Source organism: Podarcis pityusensis, assembly GCF_964106645.2.
Source record: "Podarcis pityusensis genome assembly, chromosome: 3".
Classification (NCBI taxonomy): domain Eukaryota; kingdom Metazoa; phylum Chordata; class Lepidosauria; order Squamata; family Lacertidae; genus Podarcis; species Podarcis pityusensis.
Genome location: NC_138026.1, coordinates 116460722 through 116478104, shown reverse-complemented (window position 1 = coordinate 116478104; position 17383 = coordinate 116460722). Strand labels below are relative to the sequence as shown.

General features: G+C 44.7%; 1 protein-coding gene and 1 long non-coding RNA gene across 2 annotated transcripts; both read left to right on the top strand.

The window, feature by feature from the left end:
- Nucleotides 1–238: 238 nt before the first annotated feature.
- LOC308474684 lies at nt 239–1965 on the top strand. The gene is made up of 2 exons (XR_013984827.1): nt 239–399; nt 1703–1965. It is a non-coding gene; the product is annotated as an uncharacterized lncRNA (long non-coding RNA).
- A 9040-nt stretch (nt 1966–11005) lies between these two features.
- LOC308473388 (uncharacterized protein) lies at nt 11006–14784 on the top strand. The gene is made up of 3 exons (XM_080998844.1): nt 11006–11242; nt 13076–13201; nt 14533–14784. The coding sequence occupies exons 1-3, from the start codon at nt 11086–11088 to the stop codon at nt 14661–14663; spliced, it is 414 nt and encodes a 137-aa protein (XP_080854970.1). The 5' UTR covers nt 11006–11085; the 3' UTR covers nt 14664–14784.
- Nucleotides 14785–17383: the final 2599 nt, after the last annotated feature.

Here is a 17383-nt window from a genome sequence, read left to right as displayed (position 1 = left end):
TTAAGATGTTTGGGGTGATGCATTTATTCTTGGTCCTCCACTGTGTTGCAAAGGATCACCATGACAATAATTGCCCAATAATCAGTAAATACTCCCACATGATTTACTCTCCAGGTGGGGTTTTGACAGATGTTGCAGGATGTTTGCCCTGAGAAGTTTACTGATCATAAATTCGCTGGCCCACTGCCATAAAATTCTGTATAAATAAAGGGTTTCTGCAATCTCGTCCTTCAACCATTCTTCAGCCTTGCTCTTCTCTCCTGCAATTCAGAGATCCCAGCCAATTGTGCACCATGAAGACTGCTTTCGTGCTCTTCACTTTGGCCTTCTTGGTTTTCCAGGCAACGGCTAAGCCAAATCCTGATGTTTTAGCAGAAGATGATGCCCAAATGCCAGCGGGTGAGTAGAATTAAGCAAAAACTTATCCCTCCCCCCTTTCTCTTTCTTTCCCCTCCTCTTGCAATAGTGTGTCCATATCATTGTGGTTCCTTCACCTTTCCAATTTGTTTCTTTTCTCATGCCCTCAATCTCCTGCATCTGCTGGCTTCTACCACTAGGTCTAGAGTTGAAGGGCATCATGCAAGGTCCCACAGATTCTTACATTAGCTGTTTCCAGAATCCTGTCTCTTCACCCAGCCAAAAGTCAGTTGATTTGCACACAAGAAGACACAGTATATACAGAAGACCAATTTGGCCACCACTTTTGTTTAGACGTATCAGCATCACTATTGGTTCTGAAGTAAAGATGCTGCCACTTTCTAACTTCTCAGTCGCTCACAAAAAAACCAGGATTTGCCTTGCAACCACATTCTGAATGTCAGATATGAGCCCTAAAGCCTTTGAGAGAGCTGCAGAGGTTACAGGATGACATGTGTTATCTAAAACGAGTCTTGGGAGCCTTTGTCCCATGGGTCAAATTAGACCCATCAGGGATTCTAATTTGGGCCCAAAGTCTGTTTTCATCAAGTCATGGCCACCTGCCCTACACCTGACTTCATATAACATTAGGTGTGGGGCAAGTCAAGCTGCAGTGGCAATTACCGCTCCCCGCTTAAAACGCTCCGTCTCGCTGTTCTGGCTTCGGGGACAGCCTTTGAAGCCTCCGCAGGGCAGCGGGGTGAAGGCACTGTGGAGGCTGTGCGCAGCTAACCCCGAAGCCTTTGGAGCACAGTGCGAGTTCCCGCTGCTCGCCAAAGGCTTCAGGGATAGCCACCCGAAGACTTTAGAGTGCAGCGGGAACTAGCACTATGCTCCAAAGGCTTCGGGTCCCTTTGCTGAAGCCAGTAGAGTCTTGCTGTGCTCCAAAGGCTTCAGGCGACTATCCCTGAAGCCTGGAGAGTGAGAGGGGTCAGTGCGCACCGACCCCTCTCGCTCTCCAGGCTTCATCGAAATTAACTCGTAGCCTCCGGAGCGCAGAGGGAGCGCTCCCTCTGAGCTTTGGAGGCTTCGCTTTGCTTTCGCTGAATCCAAGGAGCCTGCATTCGCTCCATAGGACGCACAAACATTTCCCCTTAATTTTTGGAGGGGAAAAAGTGTGTCGTATAAATCAAGAAATATGGTATATTATGCTCTAATTTGGAAAACCTTACAGAAAAGCAGTGCCCGCTGTGTTAAAGTGAGATAAGACTAAGCTAAGCCAAAGAACGGAGAGCTACCTGATAAGCATGTTAAGGTCTCTTGCCTTTTCTTTTTTTTCCTGCAGAAGGTGTTCCCCGCCCAAGAAATGCCATGGTATGCAATGCTATGGGAGGAAATTGCCGCCCCGGATGCTATGCCAATGAGAAGTCTGTTGGAAAATGCTTTGCAAATATGTGTTGCTGTGTGGGATTCCAGTAGAGAGCCTACTCAAGAGAGATGCAAGGAAGACCAACAGCGTACGATCGGAACAGAGGAAGAATCCACCTCCCAATCAAGAAGGATTAATGCTAAACCTCTCTTTTTTGATTAAAACTGAGTTGGCTTCCAGTTCAGTGGCTATCTGGTATTTCATTTTTCCTCAAAGCATTTGATCACTTATAGCTATCACTAGCACCGAACTACCATTGTTGCTGTAACTACTACTACAAACTCCCCCCGTGCCCCCAATTATCTGAAACAGTCACAATTTTCTTGATTTCTTGATTTGACTTATCATACAGTGGTACCTCTGGATGCGAACGGGATACGTGCCGGAGCCCCATTCGCATCGAGAAGCAAACGTAACTAGCGATGGCACGTCTGTGTGTGTGCGCGTCGCTTTTAGCCACTTCTGCGCATGACGTCATTTTGAGCGTCTGCACATGCGTGAGCGGCGAAACCCATTACTTCCAGGTTGCCGCAGAGCGCAACTTGAATGCGCTCATCCTGAAGCATATTCAACCCAAGGTATGATTGTATTTCTATGCCACTTTTCATTCAGAGGAATCACAAAAAGCTAATAAATAAGCAAATAACAACAACAACATTTATTATTTATATACTGTCAGTCTGACTGGGTTGTCCCAGCCACTCTGAGTGGCTTCCAATGAATTGAAACATAGTGAGACATTAAACATTAAAAACTTCCCTGTGCGGTGAAATAATATATTGCAAGCTGATAATGGAACATGACAAATATCACTTAAATCATATAGAACATTCAACAAATCATCAGTAAAACAATTACAGGTTAAAGAGCACTATTAGCAAAACAACTAAAAAAATAAGCAAAGCAGCACAATTACAACAAAAGTTATATTATGGGATTCACAAAGTGTTACAGCATTCATAACCAATAAACCAATCTTAACAACGAGGGAAAAATAGCAATCAAAAAATAAACTAAGCATTGTTGAATTCATACACTCTTCTCAACTCTCATGACTCATAATACTCCGCTCATTAAAATACACATCTTGAAAAATGTTTGTTTAGGTATTTCTATACCACTATGTCATAAAATAAATCATGGTAGGACTCAACCCAATGTCTTCAAGTTACAAGAACAGAGAACTTGACTAAGCATTATTTTTGAGAGCAAGAGCAGTTCAAAAGTGGAATGGTCTCCCTTGGGAGGTAGTGGACCCTCATTTCTTCAAGGTTTTTAAGCAGAGATTGGATGGCCAAACTTTCCAGTACAGTATTTATTCCTAGGAGATCCTTTCACAACCTGTTCCTTTGAAGTTGTGTGTACAGTTTGTGTAGAACAAAGTGAATCTATGTAAATCCAGAACAAGACATAGTACTCAAGTCGTGTAGAATGGAGTGAAACTATAACCATTCATGATTTGGATGCTATGCTTCTGTTACTGCAGCCTGAGATTAGACTATTTTATCCAGCAATCTCTGGCACCTGTTCAGCTAAGACAACTGGAAAATCTCACCTGAGCTGCTGCTGATTCAGGTTTCCCTGATCATGATCATGCATGTGTTTCTTTTTTCTTTTGTATGTTAAAAACAATCTTTTGCATTTCTAGCTTGATTTTGCACTTGTAGCAGCCCCTGTTGAAGCACCCAGTGCCAGTCTTTCCTCCCAGTCTTTTCCCGAGAGCCCAGAACCATCACAACAAATATTGTTTAGCAGATTATGGCAAGGACATGGGAGCCAACTCCTAGGGGCCAAGGGTTTTTTGGCACCCACAATAAAATATTTGAGGGGGCTGGGTCCCCCCAAGTTAAAGGGCATTTGTAATCAAATGGGGTGTGCGCGCTGTGCCATGTGATCAATTATACAGAGCAGGACTTATATACAATATACAATAGGTAATATATTATGTAAAACTGCTTTGACAAAAATGTTTGGCTTTTCTTGAAAATATGTGTTTATTAGTAGGAAGTTGATTAATTTTCATGAGGGCTTTTTAAAATTAAGATTTGCAAACGGAACTGTGGTCTAAACCACAGAGCCTAGTGCTTGCCGATGGGAACGTCAGCAGTTCGAATTCCCACGATGGGGTGAGCTCCCATTGCTCAGTCCCAGCTGCTGCCCACCTAGCAGTTCTAAAGCATGTCAAAGTGTGAGTAGATAAATAGGTACCACTCCAGCGGGAAGGTAAATGGCGCTTCCGTGCGCTGGTTTGGTTTGCCAGAAGTGGCTTAGTCATTGTCAGGACTGGTTGTTGTCCTCTTCAGATCACCACACAAACACTTCTTGTTTTTTTATAAAACTTTTTATTGCGTATTAACAAAACATTCTTATAAACGGTTCTTAACTATTATTCCTCAGAGTCACTTATTTCAGATACCTTCTGAGCTCTGCTTCTCCGTGACCAGCCACCCTCAAAATGGCGAAGGCGCCTTTCCCTTTGCTTTCCTGCTCTTTTTTCTAACCTCCTGGCTAGAGCTGGCCTGTATCTCCCCTCCTCCAAATCTGAGCTAGAACTTAACCCTTGCCTTTCCTGTGAACAGCCAGTCCCTCCCTGTTGTTCCTCTTGCTCCCTTCTATTAGATTCACTGCTCTCCTTCCCCCCTTGGGGAATGCTTTCTCCCTCTGAGAAACTGGAAACTTCTAACTCTTCCCTGACAGTCATGCTGGCCACATGGCCCGGAGGCTGTACGCCGGCTCCCTCACCCAATAAAGCGAGATGAGCGCCGCAACCCCAGTGTCATCCACAACTGGACCTAACGGTCAGGGGTCCTTTTACCTTTACCTTTTAATAACAGATTAATACGCAAGTAGGATTTAGACTGTAATCAGCAGTAAAACAATGTAGATATTAAGTAAGGATGAAGAAGGATGTTAGGTATAATATACAGCAGGATAAGGGGAAACAAGGAAACCATGGAGGGTTAGAGGGGAAGTCAGGGGTATCTTTACCTATATAAATGTGCTGAATGGAACTTCATTATTTGCAGGTGGGGCAGTGCAAGAGAAACTGAAATTGACAGAGTCATCCACTGCTCATTGTTGGCAATGGGGCTAATAGCATGTTCAGAGAGAAACAAGATCCCTAACTTCTCTGCAGAGTAGCCTTACCCAAACCTGTGTAGATTACTACAGTGGTGTAACCAGCAACACCTGTGTAGATGAGAGGAAGCTTTTGTTGTTATATCACCATCATTAATTTTATTTTTGTTAGAAACTTTTCTTACCTTACAGGGAGGTAGCCGTGTTGGTCTGTCATAGTCGAAACAAAATATATAAAAAAATCATTTCAGTAGCACCTTAGAGACCAACTAAGTTTGTTATTGGTATGAGCTTTTGTGTGCATGCACACTTCTTCAGATTTTTTTTATTTTCTCATAACTCAGAACAGTTTACAGTAAAGCCAACTTGAAAAAAACCCTATAAAAATGAAAACCAGAGTTAAGAAAAAAGAGAAAAAGCTAAACATATGGAGATGCTTTACTTTGGAAAACGTTTATTTATTTCAGAAAAGGAGTGTCCGCTATTTAACACTACGCTAAGCCCAAGAAACGAGTGATACCCAATAGGCATGTTAAAGTCTCTTGCTATTTTTTTTTCCTGCAGAAGATGTTCCCCGCCCCAAAAATCCCATCTATTGCATTACTCGGGGGGGGGGGGGAGATGCCGTCACAGGTGCGGTCAAAATGAGAAGCTTGTTGGACGATGCTTTTCAACTAGGTCCTGCTGTGTGCGTTTTCAGTAGAAAACGTACTTGAGAGAGATGCAAGAAAGACCAACAGCATTTGATCGGAACAGAGGAAGAAACCAATAAAGATGAATTGATGCTGAATCATTTCTTTTCAATTAAAATTGAGTTTGCATCCAATTCAGTGTATATATGGTGTTTCATTCTTCCTCAAAGCACTCAATCACTCATCGCTGTCACTTGCACTGAACTACCACTGCTGCTGTAACTACTTCTACAAATTCTCCCAATGCCCCAAATTATCCACAACAGTCTGTTTTCTTGATTTTTTATTATATTTCTAGGTAGCTTTTCATTCACACGAATCGCAAAGCAAATAACAACCACAACAACAATAATAATAAGGCCTTATTTAAATGCCGCCCATCTGACTGGATTGTCCCAGCCACTCTGGACAGCTTCCAACAAATTAAAGCACAGTAAGACATCAAACATTAAAAACTTCCTTATACCGGGAGCCTATATATTGCAAACGATAAATAACAATAGAACACCACAAATGCCACTTAAATCACATAGAACAATTAACAAATCATCAGTAAAACAATTAGTCTCTAAAACACAATTCACAAAACAACCAAAAAAATAAAATAAGCAAAGCTGCACAATTGCAACAAAAGTTATATTATGGGATTCACAAAGCAGGGGTCAGCAAGGTTTACTTTGCCTGGGCCGGTTCACTCCAGCGGAGATCCCTCTGTGGGCAGGATTGCACATGTGTGTGAGTGTGCGCGCCTGCAATTTCCGGCATCTGTGTCTGCGCAGACGGCATTTCCGGTGCCGCGGAAGCGATTCCCCATTCTGCGCTGCACAGGTTTAGCGCAGTGCGCGGGGACTTGCCGAGTGGGTGGCTTGGTTAGGGGGCACCTCATGGGCCGGTTAAATGACCCCCATAGGCCACATGTGGCCCATGGGCCTTAGGTTGCCTACCCCTGTACTACAGCATTCATAACCCATACAGCAATCTTAACAACACAAACAAAAATAGGAACCAAAAAATAAATTAAGCACTTTTGAATTCATGCACAAACGTTTCTCAGCCCCTATGACTCAAAATCTCCCACTCTGTTCAGCTCATTAAAATGCACATCCACATCATGCGCATGGTAGGAACTCCTTTCTGAAGGTTTATTGGGTGGGATGTGGGGCAGCACAGGTGAAACCAACCCCCCTCTGATGACAGACAAGCTGTCTCTCCCCCACACTTCTTTCTCTGGAAACCTTTCCCCTTACGAAGGCTCCAAAGGCTGGAGGGTGAGGCAAGGCAGGTGGGGAAAAATATTGCCTGATGGCCAGCACCAAGTTTCTCCCTCCTCACAGTACTTCCTCTTGTAATTATCCCAAGGAAAAGGTCACCCCAAATTCTCTTTTAGGGGTGTGTGTTTTTTGGGGGGAGCAGGAATAGCATCTTTTCAATTTTTAAAAAAAGGATTTCTGTACCACTGTATCATAAAATACAGGGTAGACTCAACCCAATGCCTTCAAAAGGAGAATCTGATGAAACATTTCTGACAGTAAGAGCTATTTGACAGTGGAACAGTCTCCCTCAGGAGGTAGTGGACTCTCCTTCCTTGCAGGTTTTCATGCAGAGGTTTGATGGCCATCAGTCATGGATGCTTTCGCATTGAAGGGGGTTGGGCTAGATGACCCTTGGGATCCCTTCCAACTCTACAATAATATGAAACCACCTGTTAGGAGTGCTTGCAGGAGCCAGGCCCTGTGACTGGTAGGGCCTCGCAGGATTGGGGGCTTCCTGAGTTTGGTCTGGAAGGGCACGGCGCTACTGCACAGGTGATGCTTGACAGGCCAGGAGGGGTATATAAGACCAGCATTTCCCTCTGGCTCTTTGCCATGGCAACATGCTACCTGCCTAACTGTGCTTTGGCTTCCTGACTCTTGGACCCTTGGCTTCCTGACTCCTGGTTTCTTGATTTGTGGACTCTTGGCCTCCTGAACCCTGGAGCGCTGACCCTGGACTGCTGTTTCCTGACCTCTACTCCGGTCCCGATGTACCAAGCCAGGACTCTGACTGCCCGTAACCCGGACTGTGATACCACCGCTCGGTCAAGATTGATAAAGGCTTAATTCTTCCTTTTCAATTTAAATGATGTTTGGATCCAATTCACTGGGTATCTCAGAGTTTGGTGCTGATAACACCAAGGTTGGAGGTTTGATCCCCTTCTGGGACAGCTGCCATATTCCTGCATTGCAGGGGGTTGGACTAAATGATCCTCAGGGTCCCTTCCAACTCTACAATTCTATGGTTCTAAGACTGTCCCCTTAGAAGTGCATCCCGTTCAGTTACATGGGACTTATTCCTAAGTAAATATTATTATTTCACTCTTCCTCAAAGCACTTCCTCAAAGCACTAATGAACTGGGTATCTATGGGGTGTTAGGGGTGGGGTGATACCTCTGTTGTGAGACACATCTTGCTCCTTCTATGGTAGTTTGTCCACCTTTGGTCCTCCTCAACCGTATTCAGCTCTCATCTGTGGATCCATGAAGCTGTCAATATGTGCCACCCTAGGATATGGCTTCGACTGGGTGGCCAAATAATAATAATAATAATAATAAATTTTATTTATATCCCGCCCTCCCCAGCCGAAGCCGGGCTCAGGGCGGCTAACAACAATCAAAAAATCAAAAAATCAAATAATCACACAATCTAAAAATATTTCATTATAAAAATTAATTAAATCAAATTGATGGCAACCAATTAAGCAAAGTTCTGTGCAGGTTGCCAGAGGAGGGAGTCAGGCTGCGCCCTGATCAAAGGCCTGGCGGAACAACTCTGTCTTGCAGGCCCTGCGGAAAGATGTCAAGTCCCGCAGGGCCCTAGTCTCTTGTGACAGAGCATTCCACCAGATTGGAGCCGCAGCCGAGAAGGCCCTGGCTCTAGTTGAGGCCAGCCTAACCTCTCTGAGGCCTGGGACCTTGAGGATGTTATTATTTGCAGACCGTAGGTTTCTCTGTGGGGCATACCAGGAGAGGCGGTCCCGTAGGTACGAGGGTCCTAGGCCGTATAGGGCTTTAAAGGTTAAAACCAGCACCTTAAACCTGATCCTGTACTCCACCGGGAGCCAGTGCAGCTGGTATAGTACCGGATGAATGTGATCTCGCAGCGAAGACCCCATAAGGAGTCTCGCCGCGGCATTCTGCACCCGCTGGAGTTTCTGGGTCAGTCTCAAGGGCAGCCCCACGTAGAGCGAGTTACAATAATCCAGTCTGGAGGTGACCGTCGCATGGATCACAGTGGCTAGGTCAGGGCGAGAGAGATAAGGGGCCAACTGCTTAGCTTGGCGGAGATGAAAAAATGCCGCCTTTGTTATAGCTGTAATCTGCGCCTCCATAGAAAGGGAGGTATCGAAGATTACACCCAAACTCTTAACGGACGGTGCTGGCACTAATTGCACCCCCGCAAGAGATGGGAGTTGCCCCCTCAATCCCATATCGTCCCGACCCAGCCAGAGGACCTCTGTCTTCGAAGGATTTAACTTCAACCGGCTCCCACGTAACCATCCAGCCACAGCTTCCAGACATCTGGTCAGTGTGTCTGGGGCCGAGTCAGGATGGCCATCCATCAACAGAAAGCAGTTGTCGGTGTATCCAATGGGTCTCAAACCATCGGTGGGATTGGGATTTCCCCTGAATGTGAAGACAGGCTCTGGAAGATTGAGTGGACAAGACCAATAGTGGGTCCAATGGTCAAGAAGGTGGTTTCTGCACGTGCTGTAGAGGGAAGTGAGGAGGGAGATGGGGCTCATCAACCTGGGAAGGCAGCCCATGTAGGAGAAGCAAAACTCTGATCCTAAATCTCCACTGCCTTGTAGGATATCTTTGGGAGAAGAAAGGGCTAGGGAGTAAACTCAACACAAATCCAAGTGAAGTCCCTAAGATGGTTGGATGGTGCCTTGTACGCCTCCTTCCAGCAACTCCTGCAGCCAAACAGGTACCAAACATATTGCTCAGCAAGGTCATAAAGATAATTAACAGCAGAATGAATTTATTCCTATATATAGGATTGTTAAGGGGCTGTGACGAATCCCATAGCAGTCAAACTGGTGCCCAACATATTGCTCAGCAAGGCAACCCAGCTAGATGGGCAGGGTATAACAACAACAACAACTTTATTATTTGTACCCTGCCTATCTGGCTGGGTTGCCCAAGCCACTCTTATTATTAAAAATAAAATATTCCTATGTACAGGATTTGTAATGGGCTGTGTTCCACTGGATTTGAATTTCCACCCTTGAAAAGAGTGCAATATGGTGTTTGAGATTACTTTATACTTAATGGCCGATTTATCTTTGACATTGCCTCCAAATATATTGGCCCTTTCATCAGAATTACAGCATTTATTTACCTTAACACCTTCCTTAAACAAACCCTGGCTCCCCATCCCTTGTCCTGTTTCCTCACCATCACATTGCAGACACACCCTGATCACAGTCTATTAGTTGTTATTTGGGTAACTGAAGAGATTTGCCTTGTCTCTGTTATCATGCCTTTTCCAGGTTAAACAGAATCCAGTCTTTCAAATAATTATTCTTAGGAGTTTTCCTCACCAACCTGGCCATAATACTCCAGACAGCCTCCTCCTTTTCAATGTAGTGCCCAGAACCAGACCCAGGACCCAGGTTGTGTAGGGAAAAAAGTGTAGAACAAAGTGAATCTATATAAATCATTCATGATTTGGATACTATGCTTCTGTTACTGCAGCCTAAGATTAGACTATTTTAGTCGGCAATTGCTGGCACCTATTTAGGTTCTAATGAGCTAAAACAATTAAAATTCTCCCCTGGGCTGCTGCTAATGCAAGTTTTCTGGATCTTGTCCCATCCCCCCACTTTGTACTTAAAAGCAGAATTTCAACGTTTCTCCTTGGCTGGATCTAGGCCATAGCTGTCAACGTTTTCCCTTTTTTAAGGGAAATTCGCTTATTCCAAATAGGATTCCTTGCAAGAAAAGGGAAAAGTTGACAGCTATGATCTAGGCATGTCAAAGAAGCATCTCAGTTAATCGAGTTGTAAGCTCTATAAAGTGAAATCACATTTTCACAGTGTTATAAAGCACCTTCTCTTTATGAATGTTGCTGAGTGCCTTGATTCTGCATGTGTTGCAGCTCCTGTTGAATATTGCTTTGCAGATTATCGCAAGGATGTGTCAGCTGACTGATGGAGAGATGAACAAACATATGGAGAGCAAAGGGGATTTTAGCAACAGCAACAGTGCAAATAGGAAGATTGCAACACTGAACAGATTGGCCAACAGGTTGGTGGCAACATCAAAGAGAACCGTGTTCCTAAGAATAAAGTAATCTCAAATGCCATGTTCACCCTTATCTCACACCCTTATTGAGAGAGCTACTTCAAAGACAATGAAACCTGTCCCATTAGGGTAGCCTTCTTGGCTTCCCACCTGCATATATAGGCACAAACTCTGTGAAGGCATCACCATTGCTAGTTCATCCTTGTGACTCTTTTCAGTGACACACAACAAGTCTTAGAAGAACCATGAAGTTCATCTGTCTTTTCTTTGCTGTGGTCTTCCTTGGCAGAGCCCAGGCTGATGAAGCCGATGTGGATCAAGGGGAAGAACAAGACTTGAGTGGTCCTCAGGACCAAAACCCAGCTTTGCCAGCTGGTTATGATGAAGCTTTGAAGAATGAAGGTAATTGTAGCATACATAGGAGACTGGAACATATATGGTGGGCAGGACTGCATTTCTTTGGGAGGTCTTCACTCTTACATTGGACTCAATTAGATCATGGCTGGATCATGCACTGATGGCAATGTTTTCAATGGTGATCAGTAGGCTGTACATGCTCTTAGGTGTGGTCATCTCACACATTACGTAAAGGTAAAGGGACCCCTGACCATTAGGTCCAGACGTGGCCGACTCTGGGGTTGCGGCACTCATCTCGCTTTATTGGCTGAGGGAGCCGGCATTCAGCTTCCGGGTCATGTGGTCAGCATGACTAAGCCGCTTCTGGCGAACCAGAGCAGCACACGTAAACACCATTTAACTTCCCTCCAGAGCGATACCTATTTATCTACTTGCACTTTGACGTGCTTTTGAACTGCTAGGTTGGCAGGAGCAGGGACCAAGCAACGGAAGCTCACCCTGACGCGGGGATTTGAACCACCGACCTTCTGATCAGCAAGTCCTAGGCTCTGTGGTTTAACCCACAGCACCACCAGCGTCTGGCGTTTCCAGTCTAGATCCCTGTATATGCAGCTACTCTGCTCCTTTCCCCCCCAGTTACATAGACCCCACAAATATGTTCCTGAAGAAATGCTGAGTTAGACCCAAGTAGTTTACCTCCTTTTCTCCAGTGTTGGAAATTTCTAGCTGGGCCTGCTAGGATCGGAGATGGACAGCCTGCTCCCTGATTTTGATTTGAGAGAAAGCAAAAAGTCCAAGAAGGAACTTAAGGTTTCAAATAAGAAGCCCAAACAACTAAACATGTAAGTAAGTCCTGATTCTGGTTGAGCTGATGGTGGCTTCTCAGCACAAGGAGGAAACAAGGGAACTGCTGAAGGAGCAGGCTGGTTTGCTCCTGAGCCTAGCCTAGTGCAGCCAAGAGATCTCCTGGTCTGCAGCTGCTCAAGTTGCCTTATCTCCTGCTTGGGAAGTGCTAAGCACAGGACTTTCAATGAGCATTCTGAAGCCTTCCTAAATGCCAGACAAATAGCTGTTGGATGCCTGTGAAGCCTTATGCAAGAGAATTTGACTTGATGCCATTATGGGCCCTGGAGTTGAGTCTTCCTTGCAAACAGAAAGCTCCCTGCTGCATGCATTATGCTGAACATGAATGATGGTAGCAGCAGGGCCAGGAAGTGCAGTATGACTTTGTGCTGTGGGTTTAAATACATGACTCCCACCTTACTTTTGACATGCCTTCCCCTCCACATGCAAGTGATGCAGACAGGCAGCATGCTGCAGTGGTCAGTGTGTTGGGTTCAAATCTTCTCTCACCCATGAAGCTCGCTGGCTGACCTTGGGCCAGTCACTCCCCACCCCCACCCCACTGTAGCCAAGGTTTGTTGTGAGTATAAAAGAGGGGGGACCATTTACGCTACCTTCAGCTCCTTGGATGAAAATGGGAGACAGAAATGCCATAGTGAATAATGAGGGGTGGTGTAAAGGGGCTTTCCACTGTTTGCTTCTCTCTTCCTCCACCTTCCATCCAACCAACCAACCAACCAACCAACCAACCAGGTACCTGCTGGCTATGGAGAAATGAAAACCAGAGAAATCAGAAAGGCAAAGTGTGATGAATGAGTAGATGGCTACTCAATGAGGACTGGTTATTACAGAGTCTGTTTGTTTCATGATGACTAGCAATGAGAAAGGGCTCCATTCATCAAAATTTCCCATTCATCCCCAAAACAGATGTTCGCAACCAGTGTTATGCATAAAGATAACATCATTTCATCTCTGCTTTGTGCTATACTTCCGTGTAACAGGTTCCATGCAATGGGACTGTTTTTCTCTGTACAGGAAACATGCAACGGAGGAATGGTACTGGTCAATGTAAGAGTGGTGGCCATAAATACTTTTTCGGCATCTGCCCTTGTGGATCTGTGCCCCCTGGAAAATGCAGTTCTTTCGAGAGCTGCTGTAAAGGTGAAGTCTGCGTTCCTCATTAAGACACCTCGTGCTTATTAGTAGATGCTTATTACTGCAAAAATGGGGTACATAGGTCACCTGCCTGCACACAGAATCATAGAACTGTAGAACTGGAAGGGACCCCAATGGTCCTTTAGTTCAAATCCTTGCAATTCAGGAATCTCAGCTAAAGCATTCCATTCAGAAGTTTAATGGATGGCAACCAGATATTTTGAGTTGTGCTTCCCAGTGGTGAATGGTGCCCATTAGAACTGGTAAGGAGGAAAGCAGAGAGACCTACAGTATCGTACTTTCCTCTAGTAGATGTAGCAGAAAGCACAGATCAGACAAGAACAAGAGGACTTCAAGAACCCTGCCCAAAAGGGGAACTGGAGAGTTCTGTAAAAAAAATTCATGTGGTCAGAAGCTGGACCTTTCAAGAGCTCTGTCTTGCTTCATTTCTGCCCCCACTTCCTGGGTATTATATGGGAAGTGTTAAGAGAAACACAACAAGTTTTGCATTGTCTACATAGTTTTGAAAACATGTTCATCTCTGAAGTTCCTTGAAGTGCTTCACTTTGGGGCAATCCTATGAGATCCCACTTTCATTCTGGGATGGAAGACTGGGGCAAGCGTAACCCAAGGAGTCTGCCCATAAGAACAGCTACACACATTTTAGGATAGTTCCATAGGAAACCACATGGGAGAAGGGGTGTGACAAATTTGCTCCCCCTGGAGGGGTGTATGGCATTGTTTTTTCTCGTGTGTGTGTGTGTGTGTGTGTGTGTGTGTTTGTGTGTGTGTGTGTGTGTTTGTATGGTTTAAAGAAAAATGCAAAGATGGTTGTCATTTTTTGTCAAAACAAAAATGTTATCGGTAATCTAGAGGCAAGAAAGAAAAAAAGTATTGCATAAAATACCTGGGCAACACTTGTCTAAATATGCATATATTAATGAAAGTGGCATGCAATAGGTACCATATTGTGTAAAACTGCTTTGAAAAAATGGTCTGTATTTGCTTGCAAATATGTTTTTATTAGGAGAAGGTTGATGGATTTTCATGAGGACTTTAAAAAAATAAAATTTGCAAACTAGTATAGAAATGTGGTGAATGGAACTTTAATTTTTGAAGGGGGGTGAAAAGTGAGGACAAGAGAGAAACTAAAAAAAAAAAAGAAGAAGCTAAATGCATGGAGATGAAATATATCATGCTTTAATTTGGAAAACGTTTATTTATTACAGAAAAGCAGTGTCTGCTATGTTAAAGTGAGCTTAACACTAAGCTAAGCCGAAAAAGGGTGAGATACCTGAAAAGCACGTTAAAGTCTCTTCCCTTTTTTCCCCCTGTAGAAGTTCCCCTCCCAAGTAATCCCATCGTATGCAATTCTATGGGGGGCAGATGCCGTCACAAGTGCGGTCGCTCTGAGAAGTCTGTTGGACGATGCTTTGCAACTATGTCCTGCTGTGTGCGTTTTCAGTAGAGAGCATGCGCGAGAGAGAGGCAAGAAACCAACAGCGTATGATCGGAACAGAGGAAGAAACCGATCGATATGAATTAATGCTAAATCATTCCTTTTCAATTAAAATTGAGTTTGCATCTAATTCATTCTTCCTCAAGGCACTCAATTACTCCTAGTTATCACTAGCACTGAACTACCGCTGCTACTACTGCTACAAACTCTCCCAGTGCCCCGAGTTATCCGGAAAAGTCTCAATTTTCTTGATTTCTTAATTTGATTTTATTTATTTTATTTCTATGCAACTTTACATCCACATGAGCTTCCAAAGAGCAAATAACAATAACAGAACAGAACATCACAAATCATATAGAATGATGAACAAATCAGTAAAACACTATTAACAAAACAACAACAAAAAGCAAAGCAGCATAATCACAACAGAAGTCATATTATGGGATTCACAAAGTACTACAGCATTCACAGTCTATGCAACAATCTTAACAGCATTAACTAAAATAGGAAACAAAAAAATAAACTAAGCCCTTTTGAATTCATACACAAACTCTTCTCAATCCTCATGACTTCAGCTCATTAAAATACACATCGACATCTTGCCTGTGGCAGGAACTCCTTTCTGAAGGTTTATTGGGTTGGATGTGGGGCAGCAGAGGGGAAACCAACCCGCCTCTCCTCCCTCCCAGTTCTTTCTCTGGGAACAGCTCCCTTATGAAGCCTCCTAGGAGTGGGTGCTGTTGACAGTTCCTGGCTATCTGCCCAGGAAATCAGAAATGCAGAGAGAAAGATCTTTTCAGTTCTTTTATTTGTCCACAGTAAGGCAATAAGACACAGGGGAAAAGACCTTACGATCAAGCCAGCATTGCTCGGAATAACGCGCCACCGGCCCCCTGGCTGTTACTTCCTAGCAATTAGACCCCTCCTGCTGCTTATGGTGGCTGCTAAGGGCAAACCACCTTTGGGCTCCTTGTTCTGAGACATGCAGAGTATGCCTAGTTCTTAGGGAAGGACGGGGACTCTGGCAAACTCTCCAGAGATGGCAAGTCACTTGGCTGCTGCACAGATCTGACTGCTGCCTCTGTGCACTGCTCCTGTCTTTCACCACCCATTATTTCCCAACTCCTTCCTCTCTCCTGGGGTGTGACCTGTCACAAACCACCAGTCCAAAACCTTATTCTCTCCCCCTTTGCCCTCACTGGAATGCTTCTGCAGTCTCCGCCTCTTCTCATCAGCAGTCCAGTCCCTGAAAGGTGGAGGATGAGGCAAGGCAGGTGGAGACAGATATTTCCTGACGGACAGCACCAAGTCTCCCCCCCCCTCACAGTACTTTCTCTTGTTATTATCCCAAGGAAAAAGGGCAAATTCTCTTCTAGGGGTGTTTTATTTTGGGGTGGGGAGGAATAGCATCTTTTCAGTTTTTAAAAAAGCATTTATCCCAAGGAAAAAGGGCAAATTCTCTTCTAGGGGTGTTTTATTTTGGGGTGGGGAGGAGTAGCATCTTTTCAGTTTTTAAAAAAGTATTTCTCTACCACTGTATCATAAGATACAGAGTAGGACTCAACCCAATGCCTTCAAAAGGATATTCTGACTGAACATCAGTAAGAGCTGTTTGACAGTGGAACGGTCTCTCTCAGGAGGTAGTGGACTCTCCTTCCTTGGGAGTTTTCATGCAGAGGTTGGATGGCTATCAGTCATGGATGCTTTCACATTGAAGTTACAGGGAACCAGGCAGAGGGCCTTCTCAGTAGTGACACCCACCCTATGGAACGCCTTCCCACCAGATGTCAAAGAGAACAACAACTACAGTCATACCTTGTGTTGCGTTTGTTTAGGTTGAGCATTTTCAGGTTGCGTCCCGCAGTGACCCGGAAGTACCGGAAAGGGTTACTTCTGGGTTTTGCCGCTCATGCATGCGCATGCGCAGATGCTCAAAATGACATCACGCACATACGCAGAAGTGGCAAATCACGACCCGCAGACGTGCAGACGTGGGTTGCGTTCTGCTCATGTTGCAAATGGGGCTCTGGAACGGATCCCATTCGCAACCAGAGGTACCACTGTACCAGTCTTTTAGAAGACATCTGAAGGCAGCCCTGTTTAGGGAAGTTTTTAATGTTTGATGCATTACTGTATTTTAATATTTTGTTGGAAGCTGCCCAGAGTGGCTGGGGAAGCCCAGCCAGATGGGCGGGGTATAAATAAATTATTATTATTATTATTATTATTATTTCAATATCTTAGACATAAATTGCCTTGAGACGGTGGTTTAGAAGGCAATTAGTAAGTCTAATATTAGTATGCTAGAATAAATCCCACTGGGGATTGCTCCCTGATAAATGGGTACAGGATTGAATGGCAGCCCTAAAAACCTATATTCCAAACTGGATATCTTGTATCTTTTTGGAAGAAAGGCACGCCGCGTTCAGCAGTGATTATTCCTGCTGGGTGCTGCAGTAAGAATGTAGGTAAGAGTGTAACCCACGTTGTTACCTTCATTAAGAGGGGTCTCTCTAATTTGCTTGCTGAAGCACACAAAGTGGGAGGAACTAAACGCCCTGGCCAGAGATGGGAAGCAACTCGGGCGGAGTGTGGAGCGCTGCGCAGCCGCCTTCCACCAGGCCGAGGAAAACGGGGCACATTAGGGCCATGCAGGAAAGCACCCCAAGCGGGGTCCCTCTGCTGGGCTTGTCTGGGTCTCACATACATACCCCGGCCATGCGCGCAGA